General features: G+C 41.5%; 1 protein-coding gene across 1 annotated transcript in view; it reads right to left on the minus strand.

Annotated features, from left to right (window-relative positions):
- The window catches only part of VIPR1 (vasoactive intestinal peptide receptor 1), a 109165-nt gene that overhangs the window by 23499 nt on the left and 69013 nt on the right, over nt 1-16653 (minus strand). The window contains exons 5-6 of the mRNA XM_069859189.1: nt 12990-13090; nt 11119-11251 (exon numbers count right to left, since the gene is read on the minus strand). Of these exons, the coding sequence (XP_069715290.1) occupies nt 11119-11251; nt 12990-13090 (234 nt within the window). The remainder of the gene's footprint in view (nt 1-11118; nt 11252-12989; nt 13091-16653) is intronic.

Below are 16653 nucleotides of genomic sequence, written 5' to 3' on the forward strand. Positions count from 1 at the left end.
AAAACACTAAGGGGCACCACAGAGCATCACTACACTAAAACAAGCCTCTGTCTTCTTTACTGGAGATATGGAGTGTTAGAGGTTTAGGACTTGGGTCAAAGAAGGACTTAGAAAGAAGCACAAAGCGACACTTGAGTGTTTGATCACACTCCCACCTGACTCTCCATTGCTGGCCCAGGAATACATCGTGATGTGAACAGTCTGCCCGAGACTCATCACCCCAGTCACAGGAATCCCCATCATGCGACATGACCTGTCCCTCCCTGCATATGACTTCTCCTATGCAGACCCCATGTCCCCTCCTCGTGCCCTTGAACTCTCTGGCTTCCTGCACTGTGGAAGGCTTATGGCAGAGCACCAAGAGATATTTAAGTCAGCTTAAAGATAAACTTAAGACACCACATGTAACTGGGCAATGCTGCAGCTCCTGGCATTATTTATGAAGTTGGGACAGTGCCTTCAGCACAGTCCCCAGAGCTTTAAGTGAAAGTGCGGGCTCAGATTCACCTTGATCAATCATGTACTTGGGTCCTTTTACCTGGGCTACCACCATTGATTCAGGAGGAAGAGATTTACACAAAGATTTCTGCAGGCCTCTTCAGCAGAAGACAGATGAAAACTCATTTTCTAAGTGACAGATTTATCCACCACTTTCCTTTTATGTTGCCCAGAAGAGATGACCTATCTGAAGGGAGAGTTGCTGAGTGACTCATTCTGAATTTGCCTGCAGCAAGAGCTGCTCTTTGCCCCAGCCTGGTCAAGAAGGCTTCCTCAATTGTATTTAAAAGCTTTTTATAGAACATTTCAGAGGTTCTACAAAACCTTTAAAGTCATGATCCTGTGGACAAGGCACACTTGGAACAGTGGGTAGCACCAAGCACGCACTGTGTGCTGAAATTAGGATCTTCAGACACAGGAACTGGCCTAACCCTACATCTTCATAACTATAATGCCATTTTAGACACTTGTGTCATTATCCTAACTAAAGTCAAGAGTTTCAATCTTGAGCTGATTCACACCTTACAGGGCAAAATCAGACTGAATCCCATGCCAGCTCTTTTTCTGCTGAGATGTCCACCTCAGCCAAGGTATGATGTAATCTGTAATGAGGACGCAATAATCAAATAATTGCTCTGCTTGTAAGATTACATGGTATGATTAATTCCCCATCTCACTATCTTGGCAATGGAATTTATACTATTGACAAATTCCCAATCATTTTATAATCTAGATAATGTACAGCAATGTCCATAGTTCAGTATTGTCCATTAATCTTTTGTGCACATTGCATGGAGATTTCAGGATAGATTTAGTTTCCAAATGCATATTTTTGTTTTTCATGGGGTACTTCTCTCTGCTTTTAGCTTTATTTTTATTTTATAAGGTTGTTGAGAGAAAAAAAAAAACAATGAGAGGGCTGGACCGTAGTGTCGAGGTATTAATGCCTCTGTTAAGAAAGGAAGAGAGAGGATATTCAATATGCTTTGCCTAGGATGGTGTAGTCCAAGTTGATGCTGTTTTCTGGAAATAAAAAGAAAACTTCTTTTGCCTACTGAAGTGGGGATTTTTGTTTCAACTATAGTGTAAAGCAACCTCCTTTTACAAGTCACCTTCATAAGAAAGATAAGAGGTGTTCTTTCAGCAACGACTGGCAATCCTAGCTTGGATTTATCCTGAGGAGGTGGCTAAGATATAATATTGTATCTTTATAGCTCCAGGCTATTGTCCCATTCCCATGGCCAAGGCTACTGGTCTTTATATATTATCTTTTCACTACTTAGTTGGCATTGATAGAAGAGTGGAAAAGCTTGCCATGGTCCTGCAAGAGAAACTGCAGCAGAGGAGACATTTGCAGATGCTGACTTTGCAAACTGAAAAAGTGACTATCAATTTGTTATTTCAGCCTTCTGCAACTGTGCGTAGCCTCCTGCAGAGACAATTTGGCTGCACAGGGTAATGTTTGACCCTGCTGAGGACAGCAGCAAAGGCCCTGTTGACTTCAACAGGGCTTCGTGCTAGAGGTCTGATCTGCAGAAATTCAGCATGATGTCAATGGAAATTGTTGACAGAAATAAAACAGCTTCTTACTGAGTGATTCTGTTCCTCCAAATATAAACCCATACGTCAAATTTTCCTGGGACACATAGAGAAATATTGGGTGCTGAGGATTTAATACCAGCTGTGCATACAGAAATTTGACTAAGGAAATTCTTAAAATGTCATCTTAAAAGAAACAAAGTGACTTCTGATTGAGGGAAATAACCTTCAATTAGCGAGGGCCTAAGTTGTCGAGCTCAGAGCAAGGTTAAAGCAATCTCTCATCGATCAAGAATTATAACAAAAAAAATCCTTTAAAAACCTTTATGCGAATGGTAATCGTATGTCTGGATGATGGACCCTTCAGCTCCTGCTTCTTGTAATGGCTTCAACTCTAAGTCAACCTTATAAAAAGTAGAGCAGATGGATCAACATGACTGAATCCAGGGTCACCATCTATCTCAGGCAGAGAGATAAGAGGCCTCAAACACATATTTTCCCTGTTAACATGCTGCTTAGCATCAATTGTGCCCCAGAAACATTATGCAGTAGTGCTCTTATGCCTTGGCAATAGCAGATTAATTTAATTTATCTTAACCCGCTTTCCTCTAGGTCACAACACATTACATTTTCATGCATCCATGACTGTCTAAGAGCACACACCGGAATACTTACTTCATGTCAGCTGTTACTGGGCAATTTATTAAGCCATTATAACCTGAATTGTGTCTGAGACCGTTGATTTGCTACTGCTTTTATAAAGCAAAAATGCTATTTCTAGCCTGATGAGCTGTGCTGTACAGCCTTACACACGTGTGCACACACACACAACATCACCAAGCTAAGCCTTGACTGCTTCCATCAAGACTGTGGAGGGATGGAGACATTAGGAAGAAGCTATTGGGCTCAATCTCCATGTCTCCTTCTTGTGCCACCACTTGCACTTCATTTCCACAACCAAACCTGGATAGAGTATAATTCTCTTGGTTTGAGTATCATTTCTCTAGCAACAACTCAAGCCATATGGACCCTAAAGTCCCATGAGATAAGCCTGGCCTTTCTTTGTGCTTTCACCTCTTCAATGTCAGCTGAAAGCCCATTGAAAATGAAAAGTCATTTAAAAGTCTGTCTCTGCTACCATGAAAGTTACATGAGACAAACTCTATTTTTAATGTGCCTGCAACACAGAAAAGCATGGCAGGGTCAGATCCTGCACTTGCAGAACCCTTGTGAACTCTAGGAAAATAAATGGAGCTGTACCAGTTCACATAACAAAAAATGTGGTCCACTTGACTGCACTTTATGCCTTGCCCACTTCCCACACAGTCTTCCTCAAATCAAGCACTATTGGTTTAGTTCAGTAGGAAGCTCTCATGCCTGCTTTTCCTCACATATGAAGCAATTTTAAGCCACGTGACTCTGATCCTCACGGTTATTTAAGCATTTCTCTTCTGCTGATTTTAACAGGGGTTATGCAACTGTCAGTCTTTGAGGGACTTGGACTTTCTTGTCTCTTAGGAATACTCATTTGATTTTTGAGGGCAGTCTTGTGAATATTTTTAAGCTGGTGATTAGCTCAGGCTGGTCTAGCCTCTGCACTGGATGACTCAGAGTTCAGTTTAGACAGAAAAATAGAATTATCTTGGTAAAAGGGGGAGCTGTCCCTGTTTCATGCTCATCAGTTGCAGAGTAATGGCACTTCTGAACACATCTTCAGCAATAAGGCAAGTCAACCAGAAGGCAGTAACTAAAGAGAGAATCACAGAATGGTTTGGGTTGGGAGGAACCTTAAAGATCATCTAGTTCCAACCTCCTGCCATGGGCAGGGACACCTTCTACTGGATCAGGTTGCTCGAAGTCCCATCCTACCTGGCCTTGAACACCTCCAGGGACGGGGCATCCACGACTTCTCTGGGCAACCTGTTCCAGTGCCTCACCACCCTCACAAGAAGGTGACTAGAGTTTTGATAATGTCCTTCCTTGCACTTATCATGTTTTCTCTCATTACTGGCAATAGTGCATTGCTTTAAGGTGCCAGCCTGTGACTGAGGCACTGCTGAGTCACACACGATACAGTCACATATACAAAGGAAGTCCTTGCTCCAGAGTTTGTCCACAGTCTAACTTTCTACCTTTACTCTTGGATTACTTCCAGGGCCAAAGGAATCACAGAATCACAGAATCACAGAATAACCAGGTTGGAAGAGACCCACCGGATCACCGAGTCCAACCGTTCCTACCAAACACTAAACCATATCCCTCAGCACCTCGTCCACCCGTCCCTTAAACACCTCCAGGGAAGGTGACTCAACCACCTCCCTGGGCAGCCTGTTCCAGTGCCCAATGACCCTTTCTGTAAAGAATTTTTTCCTAACGTCCAGCCTAAACCTCCCCTGGCGGAGCTTGAGGCCATTCCCTCTTGTCCTGTCCCCTGTCACTTGGGAGAAGAGGCCAGCACCCTCCTCTCTACAACGTCCTTTCAGGTAGTTGTAGAGAGCAATGAGGAGTTGTAGAGAGCAATGAGGAGAAAGCAAGAAGATAACATATCCAAACAAAACAGTTTAAAACCATGTTAAAGCTTGGTCTCCATGGTCTGTTTTTCTTCTCGTTCAGCTTGCCCATGCTGGCTAAGTTATAGTTGAAATTTAGCCCCTTCCTGCTGCATCCCACACCTGATGCTGCAAATCCCATCTCTCTAAAGCAGAAGCCCAATCCTGTGGCACAGACCTTACTCACTTGCTAGGCTGGCATGCCTCCAGTGCAACACATCAAGTGCCTAGATTCATCCCTTACTGCCATTCATTGCCTCCCCATCTCAGAATGATGATGTTTCATCTTTAGCTTTTCTGACTCTCAAGGTTTCCTTCATTCTCCATCACACCACATTCCTTTCTTCCCAAACACAGACTTCCAAGACCTGGTTTCCTTCTCTCACATTCTTTTAGCAGAGCTTCAGCCCTGAACACTGCAATCCTTCTTCACAATTCCTTTTATTCCTTACTTCCTACTGCCATCTTTGACTGTCATTGAGTCCCTGTGAAGAGTGTGGTGCAGCAACCAAGGCTTCAAGTGCCATAAACTGCAGTCTCACCAGTAGATAAGCTACTGTTTGCCATCAGCTCCACAGCAATTACCTGCATTCAGGCCCTCTCCCTATGGCATATATGAGATGACTTAGGCCTACTTCACTTCTTTTCCCAAGTAATAAGCAATAGGATAAGAGGAAATGCCCTCAAGTTGTGCCAGGGAAAGTTTAAATTGAATATCAGGAAAAAAATATTTACTTAAAGAGTGGTGAAGCATTGGAAGAGGTTGCCCAGGGAAGTGGTGCAGTCACCAGCCCTGGAGGTGTTGAAAAAATGTGTAGACATGGCACTTTGAGAGATGGTTAAGTAGGCATGGTGGTGTTAGACTGGATGATCTTAGAGGTCATTTCCAGTCTCATTGATTTTATGATTCTATGATAAATGCCAGTGAGGGCTTAGGCAAGTAGAGATCTTTTCAATTCTAGACAACATTATGAGATAACATTCAGGAGATATGAGGATAATATTCCAGAGATGTTTTGCAGATGCAAATATCTTTACCTAACCTAATGGTAAAGATGTAAAACAAGGAGATGGGTGTGTTAGGTTTGTGTTGTGAAAGCAACATCATAGAAATCTTCAGCAGAATCCTAAGTAGAAACCAAACTCTTTCAAAAAGCTTAGAAAGAAGAACTGAAGCCAGTCTATTGAATCACCCATCTCCTGAAGCCAAGAGGAACCATTTTTCTGGGTTCCTGAGGGATTTGTGGTGGTTCAGGGTCCGACATGAGTGCAAGAGCACAGTGAGAAGCTTCTACTTGAAATGAGCAGTGATTTTTCCTTTGCTCCTTGTGCTGCTCCTTGGGATAAAAATGGAATGCGGCTGCTACCTGTTCAGTGGGAAGAGCGAGGATCTTCTTCACACTACACAACTGAGCAAAATGAGGTGGATGTCATTGCACATGGGGCCTTGTTTCAATATCAAGACAAACTGTAAAGCACTTCCTTATCTCAGGCAGCGCCTTTGCACCTGGATGGTCCCATTGAACTCAGTGGATGGGGTGAAGTTCTGGAGCAATGTGCTGAACTGTTGAAAAAGTGTGAGTTGATGGATTTACACATTTTGGGGACTGAACCAACTCCAATTAAAATCAAGGGAAAGATTCATGTTGTCTTCAGACAGAGTTCTGCCAGGCTCTTCCCCCAAACCAGTCAGCCAAAGTTCAGCAGTTGCCTGTCTGTGCTGCTAGAAAGAGCTCACACTCCTCTGTGTAGGTGGGAATAGATGTCCTTCCCAGAGGTTGTAACCGAATGAAAAGGTTGAACCTTTAATATTCTTTTCATTTTTACACAAGTGCATGAAAAAATGCTTACAGCCTTCTACCTCTTCAACAGCTTGCATATTGGGGCACTCTCATATGAGGCAAAGAATAGGGATCTGAGTAGTCTTAAACGGTGCTGTGCTGGAAAAGAAGACAAGTCTCTCTTCAGCTTCTATGTATAAGGGCCTGTGGCTGTTATCAACTTGGCATAAGCAAGCTTGTGTGAAATCCCTAATTTTTAACACTGAAAATATGACACATGCTGCCCAGGGAGGTGGTTGAGTCACCTTCCCTGGAGGTGTTTAAGGGACGGGTGGACGAGGTGCTGAGGGGCATAGTTTAGTATTTGATAGGAATGGTTGGACTCGATGATCCGATGGGTCTTTTCCAACCTGGTGATTCTATGATTCTATGTTCACAATTGCTATAAGTTCCACCTTTTTTTTGTTTCAGATTTTTTTGTTGGAATTTGATTGTCCTACTGGATTGCAAAAGGAAAAAAAGATAATTGATTTGGTCCCCCTTAGCTGAATCCTCAGCAAAGAAAAATTTGCAGACCTCGGAAAAAGTCAGCCTTAATTCAATCCATAGAACCTGATCTTTGTCTGTATCAAACTTCTGGCTTTTTTTTGTTTCTACCTACTGGAAATGCAAGTGGTTCATCATTACGTTATCCAAATATTACAGTAAGGAAACATACACACACACAGAAACATCAATTGAAGTGTTGAGTTCAATCTTTCTACCAGGTTTGCTGTTTTGGCCACTGTGTTTCACAGGGTGTTCTCCAGAGGGAGATGGAAAGGGGAAGATAAAGCATGGGAACGCCAAGATGGAAGGTCACTAGGCCTAAGAAAACTAATGTGAAAACCTGAAACTTGTAAGGAGGTCTCTTGAGAAAAAAAACCCCAAACAAACAGAGGAACGCAGGCAAATGCAGTCTGGAAAGTGGAACAATTTTTCATGCAGTGTGAGTAATTGTTGGATGCAATGAAGCCATGTGCAGCGAGATTTCCATCAGAAATGACCGACTACTGAGACTGAATGTATTCCGAACAAATCAAAACAAATACTCACTGAAGAAGTTGGAGTGGGTGATCTCACAGACCCCTCCTAGCCTGGCCATCTCTACAGTTGAGTGGTTAAAGCCCAGATTGTGTAACACATTTGAGTATATTATCCCTATTTTTAAGCAATTTAAGCCAACAGGATGATTTAGTTACACGTAATTATAGACATATTTTATGACTGAAGGTATGACAGAGAGAGATAAAATGGTTTTGGTCTACTAAAGCTGACTGGTACCTTGGGCAATACGCTGTGTGCTTATGTAACCATGAGACTCCTCTATTATTTCTACCCCCCCAGGAAATCCAAGGTCCCTGCCAGTGCTTTGTTTCCCACTGGAAAACACCCACAATGGGCTTTTGGAGGGCCAGCCTTCCCTGAAGGTTACTTGACATGCTTCTACATGAGCCATGGGAACTCCACTGTGCCTGAGAACAAGCCGAACTGATTTGGGCAGCTGGGGAGAAAAAAAGGCATGAGGGACATTTGAAAAGCTACTGCTGCTGAGTTTCCTTCACGTGGGACAAAGGGTCTGGGCCACCTTATGCAGGTCTGGGATCAATGATCATTGGCCCTGAAATGCTTATTGCTGCATTCACAGCCTCTGTAGCCCTAAGAAACCCTAAATAAACTTAATTTTTAAGGGTGCTCAATGGTAATCAAAAACTATTTGACTTTAAAATGCATAAAGTTAATATTGTAACTGAGATTCCCATACAAGTTAAAATGAAGTAAAATTCTATTGCACCAAAGGCTATGAGCAAGTATTTTTCAATTGCATACACATCAACATGTACTGGAGCTCCTACTTGATTCAAGTATTGACACACTTATTGCTGGAAAGCTTCAAATATTTTTGTGTGGATGATGCATAAAATATAATTTTGACTCTTCTTACTGCAACAGGTAATGCAAAATTTACTTCTCACCTGGATTACTGCGTTCAGTTCTGGAGTCCTCAGCACAAGAAGGACATGGGGAGGCCAGAGGAGGCCACGAAGATGATGGGAGGGCTGGAGCACAAGGACAGGCTGAAAGAGTTGGGATTGTTCAGCCTGGAGAAGAGAAGGCTCCAGGAAGACCTTCTAGCAGCCTTCCAATACTTAAAGGGGGCCTACAGAAAAGCTGGGGAGAGGCTCTTTATCATGGAGTGCAGGGATAGGATGAGGGGTAACAGTTTTAAGATGAAACAGATTTTGATTAGATATTTGGAAGAATTTTTTTTTACTGTGAGGCACTGGCATGGACTGCCTAGAGAAATCATGGATGCCCCATCCCTGGAGATATTCAAGGTCAGGTTGTATGAGGCTTTGAGCAACCTGATCCAGTGGAAGGTGTCTCTGCCCAAGGCAGTGAGGTTGGAACTGGATGATCTTTAAGGTCCCTTCCAACTCTAACCATTCTATGAGTCTATGATTCTATTAAATCCAGGAATGTAATCCTTCCATCAGGAACACTGGGGGAGGTCTCTGTTTGTTTAGATTTTATAGCCCTGAATCTGTTCTGGAAAGGGGGATGATTTTATCCTTTTTTGCTCAAAGGAACTCAGTGCAGTACTTTCTCTCCTAATAAAACACTGTTATTGCTTTGGTTTTATCCTCTTCTAACACAGCATAGTGGTGAGAGCACTCAGTAAATTGAAATGTTTGTTCAAATTTCTCCTCAGACACAATGAGCTCAAGGCCACATCTAGTTATTGTCAATGGAAACACAAAACTTTCAGTAGATTGTATATTAGGCTCTGGGTACATGAACTAGCACTCACGTCTCCCCAGTCAAAACTTTATCTTGCCAACTCAAAGCACAAACTCAAGTCAACCTAACCCAACCAAACCTGTATAGAAACAGCGGATTTTGTAACTATTTCTGCGAACAGAACGCTAGGAGAAGCATTTTCACTGTATTATATGTAGGTATTTTTTTCCTATGAGTTAAAATATTGTGCAAAATGTTGGGTCAAGACAGGTGCAGATTCTGCAAGGGCTATGCTCAGCCTAGCACGGCAGAGAGAGATTTATTCCATATATTTTTATAATCCTTGTGTATCATCCAGCCATTCACTCTGAGCAGGCATTTTAGATGAAAATCTTCTGATGGGGAGAAACACACACAATGGTGATAGCCATTGGTCTGCTTGAAAGCACATTGGCTTCCAGGGGTTGTGGATTCTGCAAGACAAAGTCTTGCATTTATACACAGAAGTGTTTCTGGATAGACAGTTGAAGCAAACACTTCTCACAGCTTTCTGCAGTCGTGCCTCAGTCATGACCCAGTGCAAACTCCCACAGGGGTGAGAGGTTAGTTCAAACTCTGTGGCTCATTGGGTTATTTGCTTCTCTGCCAATTAGCATTGGCAGTTATCTGTGGCAGCTGGCACCGGGCAATTGTTTATGCCAGCTTCTGTGTCATCCTAAGCATCCACAGACCTTCATGATAAAATCCCATTTCTACAGAGTACAGATGGCAGTGAATCACAGAGTGAATCCCAGAGGGTCAATGTAACTGGAATGTTTTTTGCTACAGGTAGTTCTAGGGGAAAACCTGGGAGCAGGTTGCTCCTTGTTATCAACTGAGAGGTTGATATATATATATAACACATGGACAGAACTCAGAGTAAGGATAGAGAAAAGTCAGAAGGCAAGGAAGAAATTGGGTGGATGGAAGGGAAAAAACGGACTTTTTTCTGGTGCTGTATGACATCAAAAAACAGGTCCAGAAGAGATCTGCTGGACTGTGCCCATTCCCCTACTATTAGCTGCAAGTAGCTCATCTCACACTATGAATTTGTTATGGAAGGTTCCTTCTTTTTCTGATTACATCTGATCACAGCTCTTTAGTTTGGTGATTTCAATTACCTGCCTAAATTTATTCACGACTACGTCAATATAGCCTTTAGATAAACAGCTCTTTTCCCTCCTTAATGTTTGCTCCAGCTGATAAGACTGAGTTTGAAAGCGAAAATACTATCCCAGCTCTTTTATTCCCCTTGTTTATCGTCCCAGTGGGGAAATCTCACTGTTGCAGATAGCTAGCGTGGGATACAGATGCAGAAGAAAAACAGACAAGGCTGTTTGTGCATAGATTTCCTACCTAAACTCCTGCACAGATCTGGTCAATGCAATCAGTGAAGCCCAAATGCAGGTGCCTTCTTCAAAGCAAGGTAAGCAGACTCCAGAGAGTGTATTAATTAGAGCTCGACTGACTATGGTTGCACTCTGCACAGTTAGCTCATATATAGGTACTTACCCTATAGATACCTAAAGTTTGATATCTGGCTGGATCTGATTCCAACCATCACTGAAGGGAAAGGCTTAATTGAATCCCTAAATGCAGAAATGCAATTCTCCTTTCACCAGGATATCCAAGAAATTAGTATGGGACTGGGAGTTGGATACAGGACTGACAGGAGCCCCAAAATCTTGTAGAGCCTCAGCTATGGGTATGACCTCAGAAAGAGGCCAGATGTCTACAAACGCTTGACCGTGATAATTTATTCCATGCCTTTTCCATATAAAATAAACTACAGCAAACATGGTTTCATTTCTTTCAATTGAGGAAAAAAATTGAAATCTTCCCAAAGTACTTTCTCACATGCATTTGCAAGGTAATACTTATTAAGCGGGCAACAGAATAAGGTGGGAACTCCAATGCGTGTGGCTACTTACTGAACTCACAAAGCAGTGTTCAGATTCTCCACTTTCAAATAGGATGACATCTTTTATAAAGACTGCGATGGCTCTCATTATGAAGGACATGAAGAGGTGCATATGAATATAATTTCGAGTACAGTGTAGTTTTCTGTTGGGAAGAGATGAAACAACATTTCTGAATAGCAAGCCTTCTCAAAAGCATTATTTATCTATTTACATGTTTCTTCTGCCAAGATACAGACTTACAAGTAAATATTAGAAATCCTGGGACAGACTACGTTCCGATGTAAATCACTGCAAATCCACTTAAGCCTTTTTAAATCCACAAAACATGTGGCAATCCATACATCTGCAGCAGTGCTGCTGCTTTTCCAGTTCTCAGAAAAAAGGTCAAAAACCAGAATGACAGAAAACAGGTCCATTACACTGCTCTCCACTGGAAAAGAAATGTCTGTGACTGAGAAAATTGTGCTCACGATAAAGGTCTGTTTTCTGCAGAATGTTTGTACAGCAATAATTCTTTTCAAAGCAAAATGTTTCCTCAGGAAGAGAAATAAATTCTTAGCAGCTGCTGTCAAAATTAACACATATTGCAGGAATTCTGGAGCAATACGAATTATATTTTCACTTAACAACGACTAGTTATTAATGACTCTGAAAACAACACCAGGGTTTTCTTGTCCCTTGTGCACTAATATTTAAAGATTTATTCTGATCAAATAAATCTTTTTTTTCAAGAGAGAGTTTACACCAGCTAAAGTAAAAGGCCTAATACTCTGGAAACACGTACTTTGTACAGTCATCAGAACCACAACAAACCTCACTCAGCAACATGATCAAATTACAACCTCTTAATGAGTCACTGTGCACTGGCAGAGTTTGTGCTCCCAATCTCTGACGACAGCAATATAATGTGACTGAGTGGAGGCACTTGCAAGCGAGGGAAGTCAAATTATGCTGCTTCCCACAAATGAAGAGTGTGAACCCTGACAGTTTCACCAGCACCTTGTACATTATTGAGATAATTTGTGTGCATGTCATTATTCCCTTGGAATAGTGGTGGAGAGAGCATGTGTGCTGTGCAAAGATCTTGATAGGTGAAGCCAGTCTTGGTGTGTGAGTTACCCTAGAGCATAAGCTTTTTCCTACAGCCTTCTTTGGGGGTAATGCCTGGGCCAGGCTGTCATAAATTTGATAACCATATAACAGACTTCAGAGAAGCCACCAGAGAATGGCATAAGTTGGAATCACATCTAGAAGGTTCTTCCAACTCACTGAGGTCTTTTTGTTGCTGTTCTTGCTATACCTAAATAACATTTTAACAGGAGATTACCCTATATGCAGGGTATTTCTTCATTGGAGGCACTCAAATTTAGATGCTTGAATCTATTATAAACAACAGAGACTGAGGAATAATTAATTAGGTGCAATTTATCTATATCTTTCCACAGAGCGATAGAAGGAAGCACTTCTGAAACAGACTCTGGGAGGTAGTTTTAGGGTGTGAATCACCACTACCTTTCTGAATACCTATTTCAGCAGAAATGCATCATTCCACAGTAACCATACTAACTAGGTCTCTGTGGATTACAAGAAGATCATGGGACACGGGCCTCTAATACAGAGATCCATCACATAACAATCTACATTTAGTGAGGTGAATCCACCTCAATAATTGGATTGGAGTTGTAACTCTCACACAAAGGCCACAAATCACATACCAGAAAACAACGGTACTAAAAGATCAAAGAATTTTTCCTCTCTTGTCCAATTGAGACTTGACAGAAGTCTTTTGCATCTGCAACAGTCATAGCCTGTAACTTAAACAGCCACTATGCCCTTTGACAGATCCCCTTACCTATGTCTTCTTTTGCTTGTGGTCTTACCTGAAGAGACATAAAATGATCATAGCAGCCGTGAGAGCAATGAGCGATAAGGTATGTCCAATGGTGTAGCCAGTCTTGACTGTGCCGTAGAATGCCGTTTGCTAATGTGAAGGAAAGAAAAGAAACAGGTGTCTCAAAGAGCTGCAAACATGCATTTCTAAATACATCATCACTGAGCTTTTGCTGACTTTCTTGGTGGGACAAAGAAATTATACTACTCCATTCTCTTGAAAAATTTCCAACTCCTTCGCCCTTTAAAATCACATCCAGTAGAGTACATAACTCAAACACCACCAGTGTGAATAAGAATAATATGTTCAGTTGCAGTAGAGCTTGGATCACTCAAAACCAGTCTACAGTTACACAAGGGAAAAGTTCATGCAAGAAGGAGCGTATTTTGACACTCACAGAGACAGCTACATGGTTATAATCTTGTGGAACAAGAATGACTAATGTTCAGTTAAATGGTGAACTGACACGTTGGCTCTGAGGTGGTGAGTATGATGAGCTTCATCTTATTAAAGAATTTTGAGGACAGAACTGGTCTGGAAGTTGGTTTGGTTTCGTGGAAGCTAGACATTGTGTCTTGGTAATTAAAAACTTAAAATGTTCTCACCGAAATCGCAAACATGTTAATTCAGTAAATACATTTTAAGTTGGAAATTAGTTCATGGTTTTTCTCTTTGACAGCACACAGAGGGAATCTTTGAGCATGGGGCACCACGGGACTTAAATCCAACAGGGAATGATGGTCTAAATAAAATGAGGAAGTAAGGCAGCAAAACTCTAGCTCTCCTGAGGCTCTCCAGCAACACTCTAAATCAATATATTTTGCTTTTCAGCTCAAAAACACAGGACAAAAGATCAGTTAGTATTTGGACATTTGTTTTATCAATGAAAACCCTAGGCTTTTATAAGAATCTGACTCAGTTTGTAGAAAATCTTATTTTTCCAGCCCTTGATTGACTCCTCTGTTCTCCTTGTCACCATTTTTTATAAAAACTACGAACAACAAAAACCTCAAAGAGCAGTTTAGAGAGAAAATCTAAACTCAACCTTGTTTGGGAAAATACTCCTTAATAACAGGGAGGGTTGACATTTTTATATGCTATTTTCATAGGCTTTGACAAGTACTAGGGACTTTACACAATCAGTGAGGCTGTGATGAGTAGTAATCCTCTAGCATTTGCCCAAACCAGCCTAGAGGAGTGTTAAACCAAGACAGAGCTTTCAGAGAGTCCAAAGGTTACATTGGTCGTATCTATATCACTTCTTAGACCACAGATCTCATAAATGGCTAAAAGCACCGTGTCCTTACAGGCCCTTTCAATGAATCTGCACCACTAGGAGGTTTGGATGAGTAACTCCAAATATGTAATTTATAGCAAGAGTTTCAGGCCAATTTATCTACCTGATCTTGCCCATATGCCATGAGGCTGCTATGGTGATGGAGACATCAGTATGGTATGGTCGTACCTAAGCCTCGCTCATCTGCATTTCAAGGAGGACTTGCACTGCAGTAAGGAACAGTGGAGGTTCCACCTTCCTACACCACTGCCTTGCAGATCCCACCCAAAGCTTCCTAAATATACTTTTGTTTCTGGTCTCATTTGAATCTGGCCGCCCAAAAGCAGCTGAGACTTTTCCAATAAAGCCAGTCAACTTCTTTCACTTTGACTTAATCTTTCTCTCATTATCAAGTTTCCTTCTTGATGGCACCAGAGCAGAAATGTTCCTGGCCAGCAAAAGTAGGGAGCTTGTGTTAAGGGATTGAGTTTCACAAAGAGGTGGTGTCACACTATATTTAGGAGAACAGAAAAATGGGGGAAAGGAAATTAAGGAGATACCATAGGAGATGTCAGCAGTCAGGTGGGGGATGGAAATTCTCCATGTGAATAAAGGTATAGACCTTTTGCTTCTAAGTATTATTCACAGGAGCAAGTTACGCACAAAAGTTATTAGTGTTATTCAAGAAGCAATTCCCTGCTCTATAGTTTATGATGACCAATCCTTCCTGTTTATAGGGAGACGGCTCTGCATTCAGCATTAATGCAGCTCTGGGCCCTCTCTGTACTGGAATCAGCACATAATGACATCTCACTCTTCACTTACACTTGCTAACAACAATCAATTCCTTTTTTACAGATATCAAAGCAGAGAATTTGACCCATATCATAAATGGAATAGGAATTCCACTCAGATTATGAAGATATTCTTATTAGAATAAAGTCACCTGGGATCCCTCTAGAGTAAACGTAGATGTTCCTTTGGAGAGAAATGAGGGGAACTGACCTCTGGAGGTGTCTATTTACTTCACCATCTTCAGACAGAGCCTATAGGGACACCTGGGATGGACCCTCTCAGACCAGGTGGAGCCATACAAAGGAGAAATTGTGCATCACATTTGACCATGGGACATCAAAACACACCCCTCCATTCCTCTTCATTTGCTAATTCATGGTTTTTAAAGGCCAGGTTGCAAAGTTTGAAGTCCACTATTTTGGTTCACACATCTTTATAGAGACTTCCAGAATTCACAACTGCAATATTACACACAGCCCTCATTTCTTTTTCATATTTTTCTTGTTTCTGTCTTCAGACAAGTTGGTGTTAAACATGCATCAGGTTTAACATGGGAGCATGGAGGTTATCAGTCTGTTCTGGACCTCATGACCCATACAGCCTGCTGTTCTTTTTTCCTATTCCCTTTTGTTCTTCCTCCCCAGACTGACAGCCAATTCAACAACAAAAATCTATTCTTCTTCACAGGCTAGTACTGCATGTTCACTCTTCTCAGCCACCTTTCACACAAATTAGACTTAAACAGCATGACAAAACCACGGAAACTGAGAGAAAATAATTAAGAAAGAATTAAAAGAACACAATATGTGTTCTCTTGGTAACACAGCCTTCTGGCAATGGTGCAATCTATTGGGTTGCCAAATCATGTCCCAGGAATTCCCAAATCCCCTTTGCAGCTGGAACATAAACCAGACCTCTTGATCTAGGATCTTCTTGGTGCAGATCCATAACAATGGCTTTTGCAATGAGCAACTGGAGTCACACACAGCTTGTTCTGAGAAAAGGGACATTCGAGGATGTGAAGTGGTGGCTGACCTCAAAGGCAGACTGAGGCTTTCTTCAGTAGAGCCCTGAAATTCTTCGTGCAATTTTCCCTTTTCTATTTTCTGTATTCTTTCACAACTAAGGCTGGCTCAGTTCTGTTCAGATTCTCTGTTAACTCTTTGAGTGCTTTGGTAATGCGTGACCATACACAAAGACCTTTCACCACATATACTTATTAAGAATCCTGTGCGCAACATTCACAAACACCGACAAATGTCATATAGGACAAAAAAAGCATGGGCATAGGTTTAATCCAAGACTATGTTTGAAGAGAAGTATAATACTTTTTCTTGCTGACTACAGCACAGCTATAGGTGACTAATTTATTTTTGATTTTGAGCTTTTACATAGGTGAGGTGAATATTGATTCTAACAACATTTGTTATCCTCTATAGACTTTACTCTTCATTTCTCAGCATGCAGAAAACCAATAACAAACTCCTTCCTGTGTAATGACAATACTCTATAAAGCTAATTATACCCAAGTCGGTGATTAGTAATTTACATACAGGCAGTATCCCAGAAAGTTTGCGGATTT

Source organism: Phaenicophaeus curvirostris, chromosome 6 (genome assembly GCF_032191515.1).
Source record: "Phaenicophaeus curvirostris isolate KB17595 chromosome 6, BPBGC_Pcur_1.0, whole genome shotgun sequence".
In the NCBI taxonomy this organism is placed as follows: Eukaryota; Metazoa; Chordata; class Aves; order Cuculiformes; family Cuculidae; genus Phaenicophaeus; species Phaenicophaeus curvirostris.